This window comes from Antennarius striatus, chromosome 6 (genome assembly GCF_040054535.1).
Source record: "Antennarius striatus isolate MH-2024 chromosome 6, ASM4005453v1, whole genome shotgun sequence".
In the NCBI taxonomy this organism is placed as follows: Eukaryota; Metazoa; Chordata; class Actinopteri; order Lophiiformes; family Antennariidae; genus Antennarius; species Antennarius striatus.
In genome coordinates, this window is record NC_090781.1 from 3,435,689 (window position 1) to 3,462,078 (window position 26,390).

Genomic DNA, 26,390 nt, shown 5'->3' on the forward strand with positions numbered 1-26,390 from the left:
CTAACTTGTGTTTGATGTTATTTTTCTTTATTCATTGATAGTTTGATCCTTGATTGATGGAGTTCTACATCTACAAAACTACATTTCCCGTGAGTCTTAGCCGCGGATATCATGGCAAGTTAAGGGGGGGGGGGGAACGATTTAAGAGTTAATTTAAAGCATCACAAAACAATAATAGTCGGCTCTTTCTCGCTCGTCAAACGCAGCCGGGTAGCGAATCAGCTTTCTGATTTGAGATTACGTCACGATACCGGAAGTAAACAAACCAATCGATAGCTAGACGCTCACGAGACCTCCGCTGAGGTCCGTGTCAGTTCGTTACGTTTCCTGTAGTTATGGTTGAAGAAATGACGTAGGAGACATTCATCATTTAGACGTTTGACGTTTCGCCGCTCTCCAGGTGTGCCGTGGGAACGAGTAGCAGGTAACGGTGACGGTGACGGTAACGTAACGACGTTACTGCGCGTTTGACGACCCGAAGGTTTGCGTCATCGGTAAAGAAAGGCTATTTGTTCATGCTAGTTTCCTACAGTAGTGCGTCAATTAGCATTCAGACCGCTGCTCTTCTGTGCTAAACCGTTAGCATCAACTAAATCATAACCAGTCACATGTTGGAGCTAAATCGATTGATTTTGTAGCTGAATATCCTGACAGTGTGTGAAATGTCGACATTTTTCTTTATTTTTATTGCGTCTTCATGTGTCCTGAAACATGAAAGCAGTAAATTATCAAACCCACAGCTGTGATTGGAGGCCATGTCTTCTCGGTAGAGTAACGGTGTTTTTATGGGGTAGCGTTACCAAAGCGCGTTACATAGCGACCGGGATATTACTCTGTGTTAGTATTGCTGCTTAAAATAAGTTATGATGCTGTATTTCACAAATAATATATACATAACAAACTGTTGAGAGAGCACAGAGCACACTATTCCTATACAATATGATAAAATTTACATATTCAGACACTTACTGTACAATTAAAAGTGAATAAGACATCACACATGTCTCAATAATCACAACATCAAAACATCACAACAGGCTTGTCTTTTAATGTTGGCAGTTTTCAAGTTTTTTTTTTGTTTTTTTTGTGTGAAGACTTTGTATGGCTGAGCTGTCCTCTCCGTTGTTGTGTTTCCTTCCAGGGAGGGATGCTGTGTCGTTCATGATCGCCACAGCTCAACCCAAGGGTGTGAGACCGAAGCGGGACACCACCAGGGCCATGGCTGAGGTGTTGGGCCAGAAGAGCTTGATGGGCTTCGGTGTGATCCTGGCCTGGCTGGTGCTGTTCCACCTGCTGGTCAACATCTGGCTGCTGTGTGTGTTCACCAGCCTGCTGGTGGTGCTTGGTGGCTGGCTCGGCTCACAGGCCATCCTGGAATCCGACAGCGTGGTTCACCTGGAGAGGTTCATCAGCCTGGAGCAGGTAGATGTGACATCTGCTTCACATTACTGGCACAGTTAAGAGCATTTAACTGGGCTGAGACAAACTAAATCTTGCTTGCATGTGGAAAACAATTATTTAGTGCATGTCTCCACTATTATATAATTTAAATTCACGTTGTCACGGCTAAATTTTAGGTCCCGCCAACTTTAGAGGATGAGCAACACTTGGACCAGGAGATTCACAACACCGTGAGGAAAATCATCCGGGATTTTGTCACCTCCTGGTACTCCACTGTGTCCTCTGAGAGCGCTTTTGAAAAAGAGGTTCAGGAGGCCATGATCTCTATGGCGATGGAGCTTAAAATACGAGCGAGACATGTCGACAGAAAGGTAGTGTCATTTTATTGTCCCATAAATCATCTGTTAAGACAATATTTGTTTTGGTAGACAATAAGTTTAGGAATCTGGGTTCTACCGACATCACAGCTTTGACTTCTGACTCCGCTGATGAATAGTTATCGTGATTTTATTTTACATCACTTTTATTTTATCACTGCTGCCATAACAGCAGCAGAAGTCCAGTTCCCCATAACACTTGTTGCTGCATGGTTTACTGGATGTGTGATTTGATCAGAAGCCATAACCCCAGATATATCAAAACTAGAAGAAATTAATTATAGCCCCCTCAAAAAAGAATTTATATCAGACATCAGTAGATACAACAAAATCCCTCATATAGATTCAGTTTAAATCCCAACAGACTCAACTCAATCCCAACAGAGAAACCAGAATTGCATTTTTTGGGAGTGGGATAATATTTTTTCTAGATTAATATGGGCAATAAAGAAGCCGAGAATAAAATATAACATTTTGCAATTGCCAAAGGAGAAAGGTGGATTTGCCATTTCCCTGTTTGAGAAGTTATTAAAAAGCAGCGCAAATTCAGCCATTAGCTGGAGGGTTTATTCCAAATTATAGATAAAAATGGAAAGACATGGTATTGACCATGGGTAGGAACTACCAGTTAATACTTTAGTTGGAGATTCTTTATTAACTAACCACCTTTCGGACCTCAACAACATTTTGATAATCGACTCTTCGACAAAATAGAGTGAAATAATTACAAAAATATTAATAAAGGAGAAGAACTGAAACGTTCAAGTGGTTTGCATATGTTCCAGGTTTTAGATCAGGACAAAGTATTGAGCTTCCAGGACCTGAAAGATAAATTTAATGTACAAAATCAAGATCACTTTAGATATTTACCGTACAAATCAGATATTACATGAATAAGAAATTCTCCCTAATTTTTTGGGGAGCCTCCTGGAAGACTGCTCTCCAAAAGACAAACTCAAGACTATACTCAGCTTTTATAAATCTTGAGACTGAGCACACACTGTATGTTAAGGAAGTATGGGAAACAGGGAGGCTTCCCAGTCTCACAAGGTGAATGGAACAGGACTTTCAGACAGCAGTAGTCGGTGACAAATTTCCCCTCTTGGAGGGAATTCAGCTGGAAAAAAACAACTCGTTTAATGTACAGGTAATGACATAGATCAAACTAAAAGACATTTTACACAAATTAAACACAGAGAAATATCTACTCCTACATTTTGTATTGTGTCCCAGAAAGAACTTGAAGTACCCTTTTATTCAAGAAATGTCAAATACTTCCTTCTGTCTCATTCAATTGTCCCTACAAAGGGTGTGATTCATAGCACAACAACATCAACAGTTGATCAGAAAATTATACAACAGATATTTTCTTTTGTCAAATGATACTCTTGACAAACCATAAACAAACAATTGTTTTTTTAGTGACGAAATATTTTTGGTCACTAAACAAACTGCAGGAACACAATGTTCTTTGCAAACCGCATTGTGGTAAGCAGTTCATTTTATGGACTCTGATCACTCTGATCACTGCTGTGATCCAGTCCTGTTGAGTCATGTGACTCAATGTTGTTTATCCTGAAGAAACAAACAAAAAAATGTGCAAATCACTCTTAACTTAATCAATGTAACCAAAATGAAAATGTATTAAACGTAGAACAAGAACCACAGAACCAACAAGAACCAATGGAGACTGCAATATCCCGCGACACTCCTGAATTGAAAATTCTACCCTGACCTACTTTCATTGATCAAAGCTAGTGCTTTGATTTTACTCTGACCTACTTGCATAGGTTCAAAAATCAAAGCTAATGCTTTGATCTATGGTCTTCACACTTGCCTTCTCCCTTATCTTCCTATCTTATCCGGGTCCTGAGTGTACAAAAGTTGAAATTTGACCTTGACCTAGTTTTCTCAAGGTCAAGGTCATCATCTCATTTTCATCCCCTTTGCTGCATGAGTAATGTGCTTTTTGTTTCATCTTTCTGTCTGCAACGGTTGGGAAGATATTTTGATGGACATACGAACGGACGAACACACGAACACTGACAATTACATTACATCACCGCTTTAAAGCGGGATGTAATGACTGCATAAGGCATTATGTAACACTTCTGAACTCTGCTCAGCTCTTATGCTAAAAGCATTAGCATGTTTTCTGAGAATGGGTACATGTGTTTGAATACAGTGGCTTTAATCTTAATTTTAATCTTAATTTTGGGTCTTTGTGTCCTGTTGAGTGTTTATAGAGTCTTCTTATGCTGGTTTACAAATGTTCCTTTTTTTTCCAGGAACTGACAAAGAAGATCCTGGATCTGCTGGGCTGCCACCTGCAGGACTACATCAGAGCCAAGGAACAAATGCCTCCATCAGCAAACACCAGGGAGGGCAATCGGCTGTGGAAAGCCTATTCCGGCCTCACTACACCTCATATCGCCATGGCTAGTGATGAAATGGAAGTGACCCACACCAGAGCAGTCGTAGATTTGTTGTTGCATGTTCTGGTGCCGTCACCGCACCTGGAGACCCGCACCGGGCGTTTGGTGGTTGGGGAGCTCATCACCTGCAACGTTTTCCTCCCACTTATTGCCAAACTATCTGATCCTGACTGGTTAAATGGCTTTTTAGTGGAAATATTGGGCACGTCTAGAAAACCAAAGGAGCCAATCACAACAGTTCCTCTGATTTCATTCACTGCATCCACACCGTCTCCTGGTCATCCAGAGTTGGCTCCATCGCAAGAGGCAAGTTCTAAGTTTCCTCAGAGAAACACAGTCAGTCCGAGAGCTGAGATGGAGATGACCCCTGACCCGGACGCAGCTACACCTGAGCTCGCCTACGATGTGGTCGACTCAGACGATGTGGACTATCCCCAAAACCACGTGGACGAAGAACCTTCCCGACCTTTTCTGAAGAACTACATGAGAGGAAGCAAGTCTAACCCATTCTACCGGGAAAATGACTCTGACCTGGATTCTCCTCTGGCTGACTATAAGCGTAGCTCCATGGACTCCTTGGTGATGATTGGCCAGGAGGATGGCCTGTATGGTCAAAACAGAGAATGTGCCACTCCTGAAAACAGTAATGGGATGTATTTTGAGGATGTTTGTTCCAGCCCAGCAGACGGCTCCTGCCCTAAAGTCCTGGTGTATTCACATGCAGTACGACATCCTGGTGGCTGCGACCGCTTACTGGTTCAAACAGCAGACAGGAACGTCAATGACTTCCAGAACCTGGACCGGGAGGGTTCTTCCCCGTTACTAAACCCAGTCAGAGAGCTCCTCTTGGGTGTAGAGCAGAGTGGACTGGGGAGCCCCAGTGACCCGGGTGAAGACAGTCCGTTGCAGAGCTCTTGTTCTCTGCCCTCGTTCAATTTCGAGCCCCTCAGCAGCCCGGACGGACCCGCCATCATTCAGAACCTCCGAATCACCGGCACCATCACAGCGAAGGAGCACCGAGGCACCGGGTCACATCCTTACACCCTTTACACCATTAAAGTAAGGAGGAGATCCTTCATTGTTCTGCTCCTGTGCTGATGCTGTACCCATTACTCATCTTCCATCTTTCTGTGTTATTTGTCAGTATGAAACTGCAATGGGCTGTGAGACCCCAGGAGGCATCCAGCCTGGCTCTGAGGACTCTGAATCTCTGCTGTCAGGTTGTGAGACTCCATCAACCATCCAGCCGGTGGCCTATCACACGGTCAACCGAAGATACAGCGAGTTCCTCAACCTGCAAACACGACTGGAGGAGAAAACAGATCTACGGAAACTCATCAAAGGTATGGAGGCTGTAGTTTGACAGAAGGTTTGATATTTCCAGCTTCCAACTTGTCTATTTCTGGCTCTACTTCAGGTGTGAAAGGGCCCAAGAAAATATTCCCAGACATGCCTTTTGGAAATATGGACAGTGACAAGATAGAAGCCAGGAAAGGCCTTCTGGAGACCTTCCTAAAGGTGAATGGAGTGACATTTAACCAGATAAAATATTTGTTACGTCTAAATCTGTAGACCAGCATCATGTCCTCTTTTTCAGCAACTCTGCATGATCTCTGAGATAGCCAATAGCGAAGAGATGCAGGAATTTCTGGCTCTCAACACAGACGCCAGGATTGCGTTTGTCAAGAAGCCCTTCATCGTGTCACGTATTGATAAGGTTTGAATTTCTGCCACCACACTGATGCGATGATACAACACAAAATATATCACGACAAAAACATTTTTTCATGGGTTTTTCTGTAAGATAGTAAAAAGACAAGCCTCCGTTGCGTTTAGATTGTGGTGAATGCCATCGTGGACACGCTGAAGACGGCGTTTCCTCGTTCAGAACCTCAGAGCCCAACAGATGACAACGAGGTAGAGGTGGATGGGAAAATGTATTCTGACAAGAAGAGCAGGTAAACATTTGTATATTTGTATTTGCATGTATCCTACATGCATGTATGTACATGTATAAACAGTACAGGTAGTCCTCAACTTAAGAACATTCGACTTAGGAACATTTGAAGATACGAACAAACTTTTTCCGTCATATTTGACTATTGTCCTACAGTTCCGCATTTTGCCACAACCCCTCCAGGGGCAGCACCTCTGCAATCACACAGCTCCAACAATCGTCTCTCCCTCTTGATCTCATTTGTCGTTGCCTCTGTGAGCATCTCAGAACTTGAGAGTGGTAGTGCTGGATGCGTGTTCATCCATGTGTTTACGTGACCACCCAGGGCCCGTCTGAAGTTTTCCAGCAGAAACATCCTGTTCATGAACGGCTCAGACGTCAGACCGCCGGTTCTGTTCAGCTGGGAACAAAGTACCACTGTAAGTTACATTAAAAAATGCATTAACATTAGTATCTACACCTAATACTTCAAACTGGTAGGTCCAGTGTTGTTGGTCCAGCGTTTAATTTATCACCTGGCCTTTCTTCACCTTCCACACTCTCATCCTGTCTGGTCTTCAAGGTGTTTAGGGGGATGTCTTTAGGAGACTTGGAAACCTTTATCACAGAACACGAGAAACTGTCCATTACAACCGAGGCAGAGAGGGAGAACAGGCCAGCAGTGAGGACCCCCGGCGGCTGTCTGGACCACAGCCTGACTGGGAAACACGGCCAGGAATCTGGTGAGATTGCTAAAATAACTGGTAGGAGTTTCCCTGTCATGATAAGACATAAGCTTCAGCCCCATTTTCCAACCAAATGGTCATTATTATTTTCGATTTAAGGAAAGTCACATGTTGTCTCTTTTCTGCATTGCGAAAAAAAACCCACTTTTTTGTTTGGTTTTGTTGCTCTGCTCGTCCCCTCTTGTGTCAGCTGAACTGGGGTCACAATAAATCATCTGTGGTCATTAAGTTCTGGCACTCATAGGTCCTGGTTTGTGGCTTCCCAGACGATTGGGCGTGCTGAAGCGCATGATCCAGACCTCCGCCTGAGCGAGACGTCACTGCCAGTGGTTGTTCGTCTGAAAGCTGAGCAGTGCAAAAAAAATAACAAACAGGACTGAGGAAAGGGAACAAAGGATAGTGGTGTGAAACTAGTGTGTCTGGAGTCTTTCATGGTCCCTTCATGAATGTAAGGGATTAAAAAAATTAATAAAAAAAAATACAATGTGATAAACAAATAAATAAAAAAATAATGGATGTATGCAATGAATGAACGTAAACAGTACCCCACCTGCTGGTGAGCAGAGGTATTACTGGTAGTTTGAGTCAGATTTATGGGCCTGCTGTTCTTGTGCATACAAGGACTTTTTTCTTTTGCATTACACTTTAGGTTTTTTCAGGGTCATTGGTGATTATCAACTAGCTGGATCTGATATATCCCAGCATCCCCTGCTGCCTCCTGTCAGTGAGGAAGTTGTTTGCATTGCAGCATGTGCTATTGTGACAGTAAAATGAGGATTGGTCCTCGTTGCAGTTCTGTTATGTCTGTTTGGTTTTTAATCGGAATGATTTTCATCATCAGTGATGTTTCTTCAGGAATGAAGTGTTTAATTATGACCTCATCAAAGTTGCAAGGCTTCGTGTGCTACTTTCAGACAAATAACAAATAAAAAGCCCCCCAGATCATGCTGGCACTGCCTCCACTGTGCCGAAAACATCTGAAGTGGATCTCCTGGTCATGTCAGTCACGCTGGAAGCCATCGGGACCGTCAAGGTTAAATCCTTTCTCATCAGAGAGTAGAACTTTCTTTAATGTCCCCCGTTTGGTGCTCTCAGGCAAACTCCAAACGGGCAATTTTGTGTGAACGCCTGACAGAAAATGACAACGAATCCACAGTTTTGGAAACATTTTAAAGGCTGTGGTCTCAAATTTTTGATCAGCGGATGAACAGCCTGTTTCAGTTTAATGGTTTTTTGAAATAAATTGCAAACTCAATTTTCTTTTTGTCTCACTTTCATTTCTTCTTAAGATTTTTAACAATACAAAATGGGAATTCTTGCAATTTTTCAGCTGGTCTTAAAATTTTGATCAGGTCCATATATTCATTTTATAAATACTTTACCTTTACTGGGTCTAAACTGAATTAGCTTTCCAGATATATAAATATTTCTATGATACTTTTAACAGAGTTAATTTTGAAAACTCAACACAACCTGGAGCCTTCAGATCTAACTGCATGAGAACAGTTTTATTAAATGTATGAGCACTAATATGATCTGCATGTTCAACAGGTTGTGATGTTGGTTATACATCAGTCTGTCTGTAACGTGCTACTGCTTTCAAGTTAGTCCTCAATACTAGCTCTAGGTGTAACTCTTTGCTGTGTGATGGTCAGTTGTGTTTTATGTGTGTGTCGTGGCCACAGCTTCTGAGATGGCGCTGGCAGAGGTGACTCTGAACATCTTGTGTCTGCTGATGAAGAAGCAGTGGAGCTGGATATGCACTGAGAACATCCAGAGGACCATCAGACTCCTGTTTGGAACCCTCATCAACAGGTGACTCTTAACACTCCTTTTTAAGTTCAAAAGAGCACCTTTAGTATTGAAGAAAAGTCACAATCTTGGGCCCCCCTACGAGGCATAATAGGATGGAAGAACAGATATTACCAACGTTGTTTCTGAGTTTGTGACAGATTGTGAAGTATAATTTCAAATTGCAGTCTTTGTGATTTAGACCAGTGGTCTCCAACCTTTTTTGTGCCACGGACCGATTTCATCTAAGACAATATTTTCACGGACCAGCCTTCATTTGCGTGATACTGTAATCGTTAAATCATCTGCAGTGGTCTTATGTCAAATGCAGGCATCAACAGACAATAAACAACCTGTATTCATAAATTAATGATCAACATCTCTGTAAACGACATTATTATTTTAGAACGAAAATCTTTTTTCATAAGAAATAATTATAATACTGAGAAATACTGATTATGTCTGTATAAAAGGCTGAACAAGTCAATCAAATAATAATAATGAGAATTAGTGGAGCCCTGAGGTTGTTTTTCTGCAACGAGACGGTCCCATCTAGTGGTAACAGGAGACAAGCACACCTGAAGTGTGTTCCAGACGTTTGGTTTGGTTGTGTTTGTGGTCGCTGCAGAAAATCCCACTTCACAAAGACAGAAAGTTGGAAATAGAAGCAGGTTTTTCAGTGTTTTTTGGGCGATGTCAGGATATTCTGCCTTAATTTTAGTCCAAAACACTGGCAGGATACTCATTTTTGCTAGCTAGTGGGCTTAAGTTTTGTGCTAACAGCTGGTAACAGCTGGTAATCTGTCACGTGACCGAGACCTGTCCATGCATTTGTCTGTGTCATTCAGCATAAAAGTCACTTTTCAAAATAAAAGGTCTTTCGAGTGATGATAAAAGAAAAGAAAAAAATCAAACGTTTTGTGCCGCCCTGTACCTAATGACCCCCGGCCCGGTACTGGGAATTGGTTCGTTGTGTTGGATCAAAGGATGAACGTATAAATTTGATCTGGGCGCAGATCATCTCTGTGGACACTAGAGGGCGCTCAGTGCCTGAATCATTTCATTTTTACAGGTGATGATGACATTTTATGTAACCTAAACTTAACATTTGGCTGTTTGTTTCCTTTACATCGATGTTTGTGGGGCCTGAAAAATTTAAACATTTGAAAACACGTTCCAGAATATCTTTTAGAATATCACTTTACCATTGTCATGGAAATAGGCAAAACTGATAACAAGTATGTCGATGCAGCCCCACTTTGCATACATGCATGCCTGCACTGCTCGGCCCTCAGGAGAACACCTGACATAAACACACCAGACATTTGTCACAGACAGGTATAGATCCTACTGCCAGTAAAACAAACACGCAGACAATGTTCTCAAGTTCTAGTGTTGGTGCTGCCAGCACTGTGACCTCACGTTCCCTGGGGTGTCAGTACCAGAATATATTTTCCTCATATTGATGCAGGGCCATCTATTTTAAGAATTTCCACCAGCCAAGTATGACAGGCTGTACTTTTGTTTGGCCTTGTCTATAAGAGGCAACAGTCTGTCAGCGTTTCAGTCCCAGTGTGGTGGCTATCTTCTCATCGCCCGCTGGACAGACGAGACGAGATGGTCTGGCTGAGGCTGGTGGTTGACAGACACACCACATATCACATTATCACAGGGGGTAAAACGGTATTGAAGGTGACATGCAATGCAAAACGTTAGACGAGAGGAAATGTGTAAAATTGCAGACATGGATAAAGGAAAATGTATGAATGAAAAAGCAAATATAATCCAGGATTATTTTAAATAGAAATTCAGATTAGTAAAGACTGACATTAGTAAAGAGCCAGAAGACGGGGCCACGTAAGACGGATGTTGTTTTGCTCTCCTCTGCAGCCGCTGGCTAGAAAACAGCAGCTGGATCGGGACTGGTATCAGCTCTTGTCCCTGCAAATAAATCCTTCCTTAATCTGCCAAATTCAAACCTGTTAATCTCAGTAAATTGCATTTCATAAAACAGCCGTCACCGCAAGTTACACTTTTCCAGAGACTCAAGTCAGTCTTTAAAACATCCATACTTCATAAATGAGTGCTTAACAGTGTGGTGGATGCCTGCAGGGCTTGATGGGTGAACTGATCTGTGGTTGCTGATGTGTTTTTGAGAAAGTTGGTGATAATACAGTTTGTAAAAACACTTTAATTAACTTGTGTGATATCTGGATGTTCCACTGCTCCTCCGGCCCGTTGGATGTTCACGTGACACTTGGCGGTCTGTATGTTGAAGGGCTTTCTTATTCATTTTTCAGACTCCATGCAGCACCTGTCACACAGCGGTGTGATTCTTTATTTTTACCCCCTAAAACAACAATATCAATAACAACATAACATAAGCAATTCAAATGGAACTACAAGTCTGTGCTGACAGCTTGATGATGGAGGTGAGGATGAGGGGGGAGTATTGTGGGTTTAAGGCTTGTCAACAGTTGTCATCCTCACACTCTCACTCTATCAATCTTTTTATTTTGCTGTCTCTGCCTCATCTTCAGCTGCACCTTTTAATGAATACCCAGGGATTGGTCATTTGAAACGCAGCGATCTGCTCGTGTTCCTCCAGCTCAGAACAACAAGTTGTTTGGCTGAAGGAAAGCGGTTCTTGTCTTGCGGCTGTTTGATTTAGCCAGTGACCACACTGTGGCATCTGAGTCTGGAGATGTGGTCAGAACTCTAACATTAACCAGACATATAACACTGACTTTTCTAAGTAGTGCATTTAATTAACAATGAGTCCAATTTCATGCTATTTTAAATTTGTATTAGAATTTTAAGAGGTAGCTGCTTGTAAATATGAAGAACATGTTGTTTCTGCTGTATTACTGCCTTCAATCTGGTGAAGCATGACATCATTGCATCATGTCTTTCCCAGAGTTACATAATGACTAAAACTTACATGGACCGTCTGATTCATCATGGTGGTGGAAGTTCTGGTTGTTCACCTTGATGGTGAGTGGATTTGGTGGCAGAACAACTACATACTCCTACATTTTTCTTGAGAGCATCTTTGTCTGCCCGGCTTTGGCCCACCCCTGGACTAACTGTGTCTCAGAGGTGGGGTGGACATCCTCTGTCAGAAGGTTGGTTGTTTGATGGAGGTTGAACTTGGTGTGTAACTGTGTGACTGTTAGTCTGAAGCTTTGAGTGGTCAGCCTAGAGGGAGATTGCAGTAAGGGAAACAGACTGAAAGCAGAAACTAACAATCTTTGTTGAGGTAGTTATTGGATACGGAGGACTTCCCTTATTTGGTGGTTGTTGCTGTCCATCCTTTGTCGGCATGACATCATATCATCAGAGGTTCAACTTGGACCTCTCCCTGGGGTTATTTGCAGCTGCAAATCTTCTTTTACCCACCAAGGGTGTTTTTAACCTGCAAAATTCTGTTACTAATATTTTGACCTGCGATCTCAGAATTTGGTCTCAGGCATAAAGGTTCATGGACAACAAATGCATATAAAAATGAATATAGTATTCTTATCAGTAGAGAAGAAATTGAGTTCTGGAAGAGTTGGATGTTTAAAACTTTTCAATTGTGTTACTATGGAAACCACATGAGGCATGTGACTCAGTAGCTGGTTTTCCTGACTTATAGATCTCCTGACCAGCACAGACAGGGTCTTGATGATGAACTGCATCAGAGCAGCATCATTTTCCCAGTTTCAAGGTATAATCTTCTCTGTTCAGATTAGATTAGTTGAAACCAGGTGGATTGCAGACACTGTAGGGAGCAGTGGTGGATGCATGAAACAGATACTGATGTCACCTCAAGCTGATGCTGAATGCAGAATTAGAATAAGAAGCTGAATGTGAAAAAGGGATGATCCTGGTTTATGGCATTGATCCACCCCACCCCACCCCAGCCAAACCCTCCCAGTCTGTAAATCATCCCACTAGCAGTACAATTTAGGCATGGCTGCCTGCTCCCTGTATGCCGTCATGGGTTCAGCAGGTCCATATTTAGTTATGTTTACTCACATCTCGTGTCTCATCTGCCTTGTTGTCTCCAGGCTCCATGCTGACTCCATCAGAGCAAAAGAAAACACTTGTTAAACTAATTGGTTCAAGCAGTCTGCTCTAAAATTACTACCAGTACTAAAATGTTTGAGCAGGTTTTTCTTTGAGATATTAACAGTATGAGAGAAAAGCCATATGTCTCTAAAGGTTATTTTAATACTCTCATCTTTAGTAGCTGTGATGTGAGGAGACCAGGAAAGCTCTCCTTCTTTTAAACAACTGGCCTCACTACAGCCATCCTTCCACCACTCAGTGTTTTTGTCACCACTGGTTGTTTTCACAGTGAGATGTAATATCTGCCTTCTCTGCTGTTTTTCTGTTTCGGTTCTGTGTCTTGACATTTGTGTCTTTGGGCCAGTTCTAAACTCCCTCTGTAAGCATCCATTCCCTCTCAGGCTGTGAGTGTGCTGGTGAGCTGATGGGTGGGCCGCTCATGACAGATTTGGTGGAAAGCAGTGAAAGGAACATTGAATGGAAAGATGCTCGTTACGTAATGGATCACCATCCTCAGCCTGTGTGCGCTGGAGATGTGACCTCCCTGGACAGTATGTTCCTGAAAGGAGTCTGATATACTCCACATAGTACATCAGGCTGTCTGAGCGGTTTATATCATGCTGTTTCTCTTGGAAAAGTGCCCGGTGTCACGACACTATCATGTTTGCTCTGGGTATTAAACCCTCCTTAAATCTACAGACACATCTTAAATCTAAGTATTGTCTTCTGTTACAGGCTAATAGTAGTCAGCAGTTGCTTTCCCATGCCTGCAAAACTATGTAATGGTCTCTAGGGGACATTATAGGTCAAATTTCTAGTCATGTCTCATGTGTGTTATGAAACGCCCCAGTTTCCCATCACATAAAGTTGAGAGAGCCATCGAGACACCCAAATCCTCCCTTGGAGGAACATGAAAGCTCATAGTTATCCACACTCCTTATAAAGTTAGATGGAGGATAAGCGCCCACTGCTAAAACAATGTCAAGATGTGTCCACAATTAACTTGTCAGGAACCCGCCAGGCTCTTCATATCTTAGGTGTCTGCTCTGACTTGTTACTATGACTTTGGGCTCTCACCTGAACGCAAAGTCTTAGTTTCTCCTCTGTCTCCAGAGACATAGAATGGAATCATCTAGTAGGCAGTTTGCCTCTAATGGAGCTATCTAGTACCCAGTTCCCCCCTAATATAACCATCTAGTAGCCACTTCCTCCCTAATGGAACCATCTAGTAGCCAGTTTCCCCCATGATGAAATGGTCTAGTAGACAGTTACCCCACTCCCGAACCATCTAGTAACCTGAACCATTAAAGCTGTTTTTATCAGGTTATTCTTGATCAGAATCAGTGACATTAAATATTAGTTTTGTTCCATTGATCGACTGAAATGCTAAAATAGTCACACATCTGAGAGAATTTATTGAAACTAAACTAAAATGCTGAGGGTTCTTTGATATAATAAGAATAAAGGGTCCAGAAAGTCTTGAAGCCCCATCAGGACCACAAACAGAAGCGTAGCGCTAACTTTGGCTGGTGTCTTTGGTTTGATAAATACCTCTGACAGCGTGGAAACAGCTCTGGTGGTTTTCATGGTAGTGATGATTCTGCAACCAGACCACTTGTATAGAGTTACTTGGCATTTGTCAGCTCTAATTGCTTGAAAGCACTTTACTGTGTGCAGCCTCTTCATCAGTGTGGTTGCCTCTGCCAAACAGAAAGGTTATCTGCTGGCTGATTGCTTGAACTGTGATGATGGCAGAGTCTTAACTTAACAGATGTTTTATTGTACAGGTGAGTTTTGCAAATGTCTACCGTCCTGAGTAGTAGGTAGTAGTATCAATGTAAGGTAGTACCAATGTAAGTTTGACCTGAATGGAATAAGGACGACGTCATTGTAAACCTCTTTGCTCCGGCCTGTAATGTCACATGACTGTGTTTTGACCAGCATGTGCTGGGGCGCCACAACAGCTCAAATTAAAACAGCCTGGTTGGGTTTGTGAGCACGCTCAACACGCTGTGTTGAGGCGGGTGGCCGTCAGATGTCCTGAATGTAGTTGTGCAGATGATGAGGCCAAAAGAAGCAAGTGCTGAAGTGTCTCTGCATATCACCTGTAATTCCGCTACAATAATTTAATTTAATTTTTTAATTTAATTTAATTTAATTTAATTTAATTTAATACACTGTTATAATCCCCAAAGGGAAATTAAAGTGCTGAAGTGTCTCTGCATATCACCTGTAATTCCGCTACAATAATTTAATTTAATTTTTTAATTTAATTTAATTTAATTTAATTTAATACACTGTTATAATCCCCAAAGGGAAATTAAGAATGCACACTCTAGTATTTGTTAGTCAATCAAATCAAATCAAATCAAATCAAATCAAATCACATGCATGCATATTAGTGTGTACAGGCCCCTGTAATACACACACCAAACACAAGGGGGCCTGTAGGCATGCAAGGGGGCAAGGGAGGTAGAGTGGCAGGCAGCTCCTTCTTGGTGAGCCTCAAATGAGAAATTTGTAATAGCGGTTAATTGAGAACCTACACAGACGTCCGCTACGATAGGCTCCAGCAATCCCTGTACTTTTTCTGTACTATATTAAATATATATAATGTACTTGTTTGTAAGCATGACTGTATTTTTAATAACCATACAGTAATACCTCTGTACTCGACCATAATCCGTTCTGAGGTGGTGGTTGAGCACCGATTTGTTCGAACACCGAAACCAATTTTCCCATAAGAAATAATGGAAAGTATTTTAATCCGTTCTTAAAATATTATAAGAACGTGCATCTAAATAACAATGAAGACGTAAATGTGCACAATCAGTACATGATAAAGATAAAGCATTATAAACCATTTTGTATAATTTACTTACGTTTTGGAGAGTGGTTGATGGCACTAGCGTCATCATGGAAGGGGAATCCCCTTCCATGATGACGCTAGGTAACGCGCCTCCAGGGGTTTTCTCCCTTCTCTCTCTCTTCCGTGGAGGTGAATCTGGCTGGGCAGTAGCCTTCCTCTTTTCTTTAAGAAGGAACCTGTCCATTGTCAGTTGCTTCTGCTTCAAGATAGTGGAAATGGTTGACTTTGCCATTTCGTACTGCGATGCGAGGTCGGACACTCGTACACCACTTTCATATTTTGCTATAATTTCCGTACGTCTTTGCGTACGTAATTTGCGTACATGTTACTCCACTGGCGGTCTGAGTCGAACTGACGCTTACCCGCTGGCCGAGGAGCGCGTTCGGGTCGACTCGGCTAGTCGAGTACCGAAAATCTGTTCGGGGTCCGATACATTTTCTACTCGAATTTTTTGGTCGAGCACCGATTTGGTCGAGTATAGAGGCGGTCGAGTACAGAGGTATCCCCGGAATTTAGTGGAAATACAGTCATGGTTATTTTCGGCTTAGCCTGGAGACAAGTTATTTTGACATACATTGATTTTCGACTTATGCCGCATCTCCTGGAAGCAATGAAAAACATAAGCTCAGATAAACAAGCAAGTGAAACTCAATGTGTGTGACATAATCTTTTTTTTAAACAGCACTTTTAGTCTACTTAGAAGTAGCCTAACAGAAAATTGACTAGCTGTCTCCTGCTCTGTGATCTGACCGGTACAATGCTTGAACTACAGTGAGATGTTGTTTTTAGCTTGTACTTGGGGCTTTAAATATCCTTGTCATCCAGTCAGGATGGGGACTGGCCACCCCCCTCCCCAGTCAGACGGTAACACTTGGTGTGAAAAAGGTCAGGTCAAAAGAGAAGGGTCAACACCTCCCACCTACTCCCAGCTTGTTGAGCTTGTTCGTTCATCACAAGACCTTAAATCCAGCAGTTAAGAGGAACACTTGAGACAAATGGGCTCAGTTTAGATCAGTGTAGTGTGACTCTATGCCAAGGCGAACCTTTAGTTTTAAATCTGTGTGGGAATCCAATGAGTCATGTGTTGTGTATAAAGGAATTGTCTGGTTTGAGGATTGAGTTCTGCTCAAGTCAGGCGTGATGAAAAAGGTCACAACACGTTGAACTTGTTGACTGAGAGTCAAGAGGTTAACCAACTGTTGCCAAGGTTGTTGAACCAGGGATTGCTGAAATGTGAAGTGACTGACCCACTGAAGTGACATTTGCTTATTCAGCCCTGATTGCCATAGTCTGGCCCTCAGTGTCAGTAATTACATCCCGCTTCAAACCGGTGATGTTTGTAATAGTCAACGTTCGTGTGACCGTCTGTTCGTTTGTCGGTTCATTTGTCCACCAAATATCTTCGCAACCGTTGCAGATAGAAAGATGAAACAAAAAGCATGTTACTCGGGCAGCAAAGGGGATAAAAATGAAATGATGACCTTGACCTTGAGAAAACTAGGTCAAGGTCAAATTGAACTCAGGAACCAGATAAGAGGAAGACGAGGGAGGCCAGTGTAAGACCATGGATCAAAGCTAGTGCTTTAATCTACCCATGCACTAGCTTTGATCTGTGGTCAAAGTGTGCATAGCTTTGACCTACCCTGAAAGGTCGAAGCTATGCACTTGTCAGGTACTACTTTCAGGGTACCCTGACCTACCCTGGAAATAGATCGTGGTAAGTCGCGGAATGTTGCAGTCTCTGACTGCCTTGTTGTAGAACTGCATTAGCTAGCAAGCTAACAGCCATCATGCTAGCTACTAGTCAGTGAGAGGATCTCTATGAAGCAGTTGGTCTAGGATTCATCCCAAGTACTGAGGCTAGTCCCCTTACGGCACTTGTTTTCCGTTGCTGTATTAGGAGTAAAGGCATTTTCACAGTAAAGGCAAAAAAAAGAAATGCCTAAAGACAACTTTAAAAAAATAGTTAGTACAGTAAGTAAGTAGTGTATACCAGGCCTGAGGATTGTTTCAGTCCATGCAAGTCATAAAAATACATGACTGTATAGCCTGAAAGACATGAAATGATTTTAGCCTCCTCCTCAGTGCTGCTTACTTCACACCACTTTTATGTTTTTGTACAATCAGATGGCTGAACGTGAGCATCGCTAACATGATGTGCACCAGGTACTGGGTGGTGTACCTGCAGGTCATCCAGGAGGCTGTGTGGCCAGGAGGAACTCTACCTACAACTCCCTGCCCCAAACGAAGTGAGGAAGAAAAGGACAGCACCAAGCAGCAGGCCTTATGCTGTTTGATGAGAATCCTGCCAGGTTTGTAGGCGTGCAGGGAGCCATCGGTTTTCACAGACATATTGATATGATGTAATAGTCTGTAATCTCAAACCTGTCAAAGACAGATAGACACCTTCTTTTTACTCCGTAACCTTGGTCTCCATGTCTTTGTGTGTCTAGATCTGGTCTCAGATATGTTGGGGTCAGAGAAGCATAAACTCAGCTGCCAGACAGCTCTGGACTCTTTTCAGGACCCCTTCATTAACAGGTGAATACTCACTTTACACCCAGCAGCCGCCTTATTAACTCTATCATTGGTAACTTGTTTTCTCCTCACACATCCTGGATGTGTAGACCAGGGTCTTTTGTTGCTCATTGCCCCATCCTTCTTCTGAACTACAATCTATCCAACTGTTTTTGTTTAATCCTGCAGAAAAACAAACCTACAAGCCAATGGGCTCAGGTTTTGAGCCTTCAGTGCCGTTTCCTGTTAGCTTTACTAATGGAGCATTAAAAGATAAAAGAAGATTAAAGATTAAATCACTTTATTTGTCCACACAATGGTAAATTATGGCTGCAAACCAGTTTGTTTCCAGTTTAAAATGTTACGAAATGTTAGTGGCTCCTTATGCTAACCCTGTGTGAGTGTTTGTATCCATCAACCACTCAAATGCTTCAATATACGGGTAGTCCTCAACATATGAACATTGGTCCGAGAGGTTGTTAGTAAGCTGAATTATTTGTAAGTCCTCATTATTTAAATTTTTGATCTATAATCTCTATTTGAGCTCATTTAAATTCCATTACTATTCTAAATATGAAAGTACTACAGCAATCCCTCGTTACTCGCGGTTAATCAAAGTCAAAGTCAAAGTCAGCTTTATTGTCAAATGTACCATACATGCACGACATACAGCACAGATGAAATTGCAGTCCTCTCAGACCCACGGTGGACAGTACAACAGGCAGTACAACACAGACAGTACAACAGGCAGAACAACACAGGTAGTACAACACGGGACAACACAGACAGTACAACACAGGCAGGACAACACAGGCAGGACAACAAAGGCTCCAGGATCATCCGCAAAAAACAAAATTCCACAATATAGCAACCAAGTATTTATTTTTGATATTTACTATAATTTAAACGTTTATGAACCCTCCCCATACTGATATTAAACCACCTTATATCTGTATTACCTTTTCCCACACTCCTATAGACTTGTAACACCTTCTGTGTTTCTTATGGTCGGCAAGGATGACACACAAGATATTCCTTGAATGGTCTTTATTTGGTGTACAGCCTTAACAAGGAACAAACAAGAACTGACAGCTTGCACACTCATTCCCGCTCTCATGCCCCCCATCTTAGTCTCGCCAAAACATGCAGAACACACACACGTAAGCCAACTCAGGGCAACACACACACAACAGAAAAACACGGGTTATCACAGACTGTTTAAAACACTTGCATTTGTATTAGAGAAAAGTTGCAGGAGGAACCGTGAGTCTCGGAATGCTAGTGCACACACGGATGCTGTCAGCCAATAGCATGCACGTATGGTATCACCCGACTACCTACTAAAAATCCGAGATGTAGTGAAGCCGCGCATCCTGAAGCTCAAATAAGCGAGGGATTATTGTATTCGCTAAAACTTACCAGAAACAATAGCAGGACAAAACAACAGATAATAGATACAATACAGGTATACCTCTACTTGCATTGTTTTGAGTTAAGTTGTTCTCGATTATGTCGGTTTTAAAAAAAATACATCGAAAAATAAAAATCAAGTTTGCATCATTTTACTTGACTTTACGTATTACATATGTCGTGTTAAAATAGTTACATATACAGTAATGTAGTCCCGTAATGTGACTTACTTTTAGAGTGAAGAAAGAGGAGGAAGAGGGAGTTGCTCAGAGGCTGAGTTGTCTTCAGAGAGACAGTCACCACTACCGCTAATTTCACTAGCCTTTGCTTTATCATCCATGATAAGCAGTAAATTATCCAAGGAAAGAGATGCTCACAGAGGGGGAGATGATTGTTGGAGATGTGTGAAAGCGGTGGTGCTGCTTGGCAGGGGTTGTGGCAGAAAGGGGAACTGCAGTAGTCGAATATTGTGATGTGCGTTTGTTCATATCTAGCTTGAAACAAGCATCATGTGCATGATTGGTAGACAAACACTACCAAAGGTGAGATGGTGTTAAGGTTTTCCTGACCCCTGAGGCTGACAGCATCCTGTGTTCCCTCAGACACCTGGTCTACTGCCTGCTGGATCTGCTGCTGGACTCTCTTGTTCCTGAGATATCTGACAAGGACTTCCAGAGGAGCCTGTTGCAGACCCTCTCCAAGAACTCTGAGAAGCTGCCGGCATGAGGAGAAATCCCAGACACAGCTGTGATTTAACTAACCCATCGATCACTAATAACTGAGAGTTAATCTGCACTGGGCACCAACACACGAGGCTTGAAACGTCTCTGACATAAGCAGGTGACCCAAAAATGAGAACACAGTCATTAACTTTTCACAGAGAAGGTCCTCAGTTTGTGAAATATTTCTACAGCTTCACAGTGAAACAATGTTCTCAAGAAAACCTGAAGACTAGTTTTAAACACCAAAAGAAGATGGATCCTGGCTAAAAACACCTGAATAAGAAGGAAAATAGTGTACATCTGAGTGTTTTACACTACACTAAGAGACTAGTTTAAAAATTCTTCAGTTTAAACTGGAAAAGATGTTTACTAGCTTAAAACGCCTGAATAACAAAGGAACTAATTTAAATCACTGAAGAAGATGAATAGTAGCTTAATTCACCTGAATAAGGAGACTACTATAAAACACCTGAAGAAGAAGGAGACAAGGTTAAAATGCCTGAAGATGGAGACTAGTTTAAAACACCCAAAGAAGAAGGAAACCAGTTTAAACATATGAAGAAACTAGTTTAAAAAAGCTGAATAAGAAGGAGACTAGTTTAAAACACATACATAAGAAGAAAATTGGTTTAAAACACCAAAAGAAAATGGATACTAGTTTAAAACACCTCAACAAGAAGGAGACTAGTTTAAACACCTGAAGGAAAAAGATTACTTTTAAACAACTGAAGAAGAAGAGACTAGTTTAAAAACCTGAACAAGATGAGTCCTGTTTAATATACCCACAGGAGACTAGTTTAAAAATCCCTAAGAAGAGACTAGTTTTAGTCTACTTCTCTTTCAGATGTTTTAAACAAGTCTTTTTGGGATGTTTTAAACTAGTCTCGTTCTATGGATGATTTAAATCAATCTCCGTCAGGTGTTTTAAACCAGTCTCATTTGGATGTTTTAAACTCATTTTTTTCACAAGATGTTTTAACGGGTTTTCTTCTCAGGATATTTTAAACTGGCCTCCTTCTTCTAATGGTGAAGCTGTCTTTAGTCAAATCTCTAAAAACTGCACTGCGAGTTGGCGTCATTGTTTTTTGCTCTTTGTCGCCCCATCTTTTATCATCCCTGTGGCTCTGTGTCGATCCACACATGTGATCCTGATGTATGATGAATTATACTTCCTCAATCCTAGCCTGCCACAGGGATTACATATCTGTGATTGTGATTTTTTTTTAAGGCGACTGTCCAGATGGAGGAAAAATTCATACTGTGGTGCAGCGTGGAGAAAAACTTGTCAGAAGGTATTTCACTGCTTCACTGGGATCACCAAACACAGGTACCTGGAGGATGCAGGTGTGCTGTTGGCTTTTAGATCAGCTGACAATCGGCTCACAGTACTGCCATACAGAAGTACATTTATTTGCCTCTATGCTCCATCCATGCATATATATTGGGTGGTTTAAAGTATGTCTTGTACTAGAGTCCATGTCTGGTCAATTGTCCTGAGAGAAAACGAGTCATGAATTGTTTTTCATTCGCTGGTCAGGGTTTATAAAGATGCACCGCAGAGTTTCAGACCAAACAGGGTCGTCCTATTCGGTCCTTCTTTACAACTCCTGGACCTCAGGAAGTCTCCATGGAGTAGAAACGATGTGTTCGTCAGTCCCTCAGTCCCATGAAGTCACCGGTTCACCCTGCAGGCACCAGGATCGCACCTGAAGCCGTCCAGTGGGAGTCAAACTTAAGTTGTTTTTGTTTGATTTTGCTCCTCCTCCATCGTGTCTTCTAGCCTAATGTCTAAATGAGCGTCTGCATTCCTGCTCCATGTCGTAGCACCTTATAAATCTGCCTTAGCTTCTTGTTGCCTTCATCATGTTGGTCAAAGACTCAGTTTACATTGCTAGTGTTGCTGGTGTGTGTGTGTGTGTGTGTGTGTGTGTGTGTGTGTGCGCGTGCGTGCGTGCGTGCGTGCGTGCGTGCGTGCGTGCGTGCGTGCGTGCGTGCGTGCGTGCGTGCGTGTTACCTGATGTCTTAACGCAGACTGTCTTAATTATAGTTCTTTTCATGTCAACAAATCAAAGGTCCAGAATGTCACAACTCAGCAATCCTTTCTTTGAATTGTTGTGAGTTTCAGGAGAATGGATTCAAATACAAATGGGTTTTATTAAGACCAAGATATTTAAAGTCTCTGGGCCAAGTTTGAGAAATCCTGCTTTCTGTATTGCGAGTAAAAAAAAAGAAAATCTTCATGCTACTATCATTCCAGTGTTTGTGTTTTAGGCCTTTGTTTCTGTCCGTCGTGTTTACTTGATTGAGTCTATTTATGAAACTATTTATTTGCTCGAGTTACTAAATGATGAATTCCTTCTGCCTAATATGGTGCGCTGTGGCAGTCCTGTTAGAGAGAACCTTCTTTAAATGAAAGGGTTCTCGTGAATACCGTCCTGATGAAGTCTGCCTGCCCCATAGTAATGCAAGCTGCTGACCACGCCTTAGTAGAATGCAGTTGACCTGTCTGTTGTACCTGTTCTCTATTCTGAATGTTTTTTGTGAGATATATTGATGCTAACGTACCACTGGGTGGTGTGTATAACATATGTAATCTTCATTGCGTTGCGCAGCTGACATCATTTTTCCTTAACCCATTCAAAAATGAACTAACTAGCGATGCGTCGATGGAACATGAAAAAAAAGTCATGTCATAAATAAAGGCTTCGTTACACCGAGAGAAAGAACATGATTCTCGTGTAAATACACATTTAATGCTAACATTAATCAGGAAAACAGAGGGGTAGCATTTGATCCTCCCGCTCATTAAAATGCACTCTGCCCAGCTGATCTGGTTTAATCAGTGTTAAATATCATTCCTGGAAGAAAAACAGATTAGTTTCATCAAGGCTGACACTAAAGCGTCACTGGTCCTAATTGTGTTCCTGTCACTGACTACACTGTAGTTTCAGGCCTCTTTTTTGTGCAGTGTTCTCTATGCTGTCACCTCCGGACCGGTGGTGTCCCTGTTTCACGCTGTTGCTGCTTGTTCCTGAGAATATTTGCAAAACAACAAATAAATAAAATTACCAAACACAAGTTATTAAATCTTCAACTGTTCTTACTCATTAATTCCTCAGCTGCAGGTATGTTTTATGTTTTACCACAGATTCCTGAGCTGTTGTTATCCTTGGTTGTTCTAAATTTATTCCAGACTGACTCTAACTGTCTGCAGGTTCTGCTTCAGGCCCATTTCACCCCATTCTACGAGTTCCTAACCATGTGTGGATGTTATATGTTCACTGTACTCCATCAGCGCCACACTGATTTGCTATGGCCTGTAGACACATCCAACAGCAACAAGAAATGTGGGGATGAAATACTCCCTAATAAAAATCAGACCCTTTTCTTGGAAGACTTTCTGTTCAGCTCTACTTCTCTAACAACAAAAGGGGGAGTCAGGGGTGAAACAGGCTGACTGTGGGCAGAATTCTTCTGTAGGTTTCAGAGGTAGGGCCTGAGAGATACCATGAATAAATGGGATTTAATGCTGAAACAGATTATTGGTTTCATTCTGTACGTGTGTGTTTAGAAAATAGTTTTTCTTTCTTTCAGATAAATCTTGGTTTTGATGCAAAAGGAGGGACAGCATCACCAGGCTACGGGTTCGATCAGACCCAGACTGCAGCCTATCATCGACTGGGGGAGAGCTCCAGGCATGATTCATGGAAATACTTCTTTAGCTGTCAAGCAGCACACATACTGGGGGAGAGAGGCCAATTGTATCTGAAGCCCAAAGCTGGCAATCTGAACAAGAACTATCAATGTTGGTTTTTTGGAGAGACAGCAATCTTTTGGGAGGAAAGGGTAGAATTGGGAGATCTAGAGCTGACTGGACTGAGCTACATTGGCCTGTATAGGCGAGATGGAGATGGACTACTGCGTGAGCTAGATTGACTTGTATAGGAGCAAGAGCACAATGCAAAGCAGTTCCTGTCTAGTCTTGTCCAATCAAGAAAAGGCCCCTGTTGGCTTCCCAGGAGATAAAAATCGTTTTCCCTGTCTTGACAATTTATTCCTGATTGTTTTCTAGTATCTCCCCATGTCCTCATGGTCTAACTAGCAGCGGATGAGAGGAGAATACAGGTAATGGCGTCCAGCTCATAGAACTGGACTGACCTCCATTTGGTTTCGTTCATCTGTAGGACGTCTACCAACATCACATTGGCGTAACGTGGAGACGTGAAGACGAGAAGGGAGTCTTTAGTCTGGATTTGAAATGTTTGCATTCAGCTAATAAAATATTAAGTGAAAACAGTTTCTTCTGCTGGTTTGGGGTGGGCCGGCTGGACTGGTATGAGTAGAACTCTGAACTTGTGTCCTCAGAGACAACAAAGCACCAAGACGAGTCTGCTGGTAAAACGCTCCCTGAGGGGAGGAGGCTGGTTTCCTGGAAGGCTATTCAGAGAGGCTGTCACTTATCAAGGTCAGTTCTGTGACCTTTACTCCAATACTGATTTCTATTAATGGTGCATCAAGTTGTTTTATACACTTGATGATTTCAGTTCCAGTCTGATGTCTTCAGGATAGACGAAATCAAGACGCTTGTGTGACTTTAGCTGCCTGTAGACGAGCTGCTGTGAGGAGCCCAGCCAGAAGAAGTGAGCCGCACAAGGTTGGGTGTCGGGACTGTTTTGGTGGGCAACCAGGCCTGCCACTGTCTCATACACACCTAGACCCATTTTTAGCATCTCCATAGCATCTGAATTCTCAAATTAGGAGGAGGACTTGAATTCTGCACAAGACAATGCCATGGATTGCCTGTTTAGCATTTTCATCTACTAAAATTGTTAAACCACTCCCTTGTAGGTGGAGAGAATGTGCAGAGAACAGGAACAGTGTGTACAAAGGTGTGGTCCTTCAGGCAGGTGAGAGGTCTGACCTGCAGACTGAGATCAACAGGTCCAACCCTGGGAGAAGTCGCCTGAAGGGTTCAACCGAAGGATAATTAGCAGCCCGTCTTCGGAGCTGCCTGAGAGTATAAATCAAGCACCTCTTGGCCCCATGTTGGCCCCACAGTCCGACAGAAAGACGGCCCAAGGCGGCTGCGACTGCTAACTCCTTTCATTATAGATTACTTTTGACAAAGGCGATAAATCTTTCTGTCTGTGAAATGTCATACAATAGTGACACGTGTGCAGCACATGTTCCCTGGGCTCAAGCTCACGTCCGAGAAGTTTAGATTGTTTTTAAATTGATTTCTGTGACGAACAAAAAAACAAGAGACACATGTTTCTATTGTTGATGCTTTCTAATGCTGCTTTGTCATCAGGATCCACTCACTCACCGGCCGTTTAAGCACCAGATGATGTGAAGCAGCTGGTGGATGGAGCTTAACTTCACAATTTTATGTTCTATTGTTTCCAAGGACAACATTAAACCCAGACTGATCGTCCACCAGGAAAATGTAAACATGATCATCACGTGTGTGATAACGACACCTATATCCTATCTGCTGCTGAAGGTCATGTGACATGTCTAAGACATCCCAGAGGAGGCGCCAAATAGATGCTGAGGTCAGACTCTTTGTCAATAGTTAATCAAATGTGAGTTAAGTTTTCCAAAGCACCATTTAAATAATACCAGCTATCATTTGGTGACATCAATCTTGTTATGCTTCACAGAGCCAATCAGCTGTGCCCAGAGTATTCAGCACAGGCTGGTTTAGGTGGAGGACACATGTTTCTCATCCTCCACAGGTTATGCAATCCCCTCTCATCACCCCCCACCCCTCCCTCACAGACACATTCATTCTCCAGCACTGTTTGACACCCTGCTCTACCTTCTAGCACTTCCGCCCTCTTTTTTCCTTACATAATACAATGCAGACACGCTGAAACGACTGCATCTCAAGGGATGTACGAGTTTAAGCTGACGGCCCTTTAAAGGACAAAACCTTCATCTACCCGGTCTTTTGAACTCTCTGTCTAACCTGATTAAACTAAAGTGGGACATGTTTGACCCTCATTATGGGTTTATTGTTTTGGAACAAATAAACTCAGCAAAATTTATGTCAAGACGTAATCAGGCAGTGGAAACATCCAGCTGTATGGTCTCCACTCAGGATCTGTCAGAGATATGAGGCAAAGCTATA

At 42.3% G+C, this 26,390-nt stretch overlaps 1 protein-coding gene across 6 annotated transcripts; it reads left to right on the forward strand.

Moving 5' to 3' along the window:
* The first annotated feature begins 286 nt into the window (after positions 1 to 286).
* Positions 287 to 26,390, forward strand: snx19b (sorting nexin 19b). Of its 6 annotated transcripts, XM_068317142.1 has the most exons (18): positions 287 to 424; positions 1,142 to 1,422; positions 1,578 to 1,772; positions 4,067 to 5,272; positions 5,358 to 5,556; positions 5,631 to 5,731; positions 5,811 to 5,930; positions 6,050 to 6,171; positions 6,496 to 6,589; positions 6,733 to 6,892; positions 8,581 to 8,710; positions 17,736 to 17,920; positions 18,062 to 18,149; positions 20,138 to 23,746; positions 23,852 to 24,722; positions 24,802 to 24,897; positions 25,106 to 25,812; positions 25,921 to 26,390. In XM_068317142.1, the coding sequence occupies exons 2-14, from the start codon at positions 1,162 to 1,164 to the stop codon at positions 20,259 to 20,261; spliced, it is 2,985 nt and encodes a 994-aa protein (XP_068173243.1). In that variant the 5' UTR covers positions 287 to 424; positions 1,142 to 1,161; the 3' UTR covers positions 20,262 to 23,746; positions 23,852 to 24,722; positions 24,802 to 24,897; positions 25,106 to 25,812; positions 25,921 to 26,390. The 6 variants fall into 6 exon arrangements, with proteins under 6 accessions (XP_068173243.1, XP_068173244.1, XP_068173245.1 ...); XM_068317143.1 differs by lacking the exon at positions 24,802 to 24,897 and having other exon boundaries at positions 25,665 to 25,812; XM_068317144.1 differs by having other exon boundaries at positions 20,138 to 20,375; positions 21,486 to 23,746; positions 23,852 to 25,812.

Excerpts from the sequence above, each read along its gene's own strand:
- snx19b (XM_068317140.1), top strand. The coding sequence starts at position 1,162 with ATGATCGCCACAGCTCAACCCAAGGGTGTGAGACCGAAGCGGGACACC. Across the intron at positions 5,732-5,810 it reads TTCTGGAGACCTTCCTAAAG|CAACTCTGCATGATCTCTGA; the intron begins GTGAATGGAGTG and ends CCTCTTTTTCAG. Across the intron at positions 18,150-20,137 it reads CAGGACCCCTTCATTAACAG|ACACCTGGTCTACTGCCTGC; the intron begins GTGAATACTCAC and ends GTGTTCCCTCAG.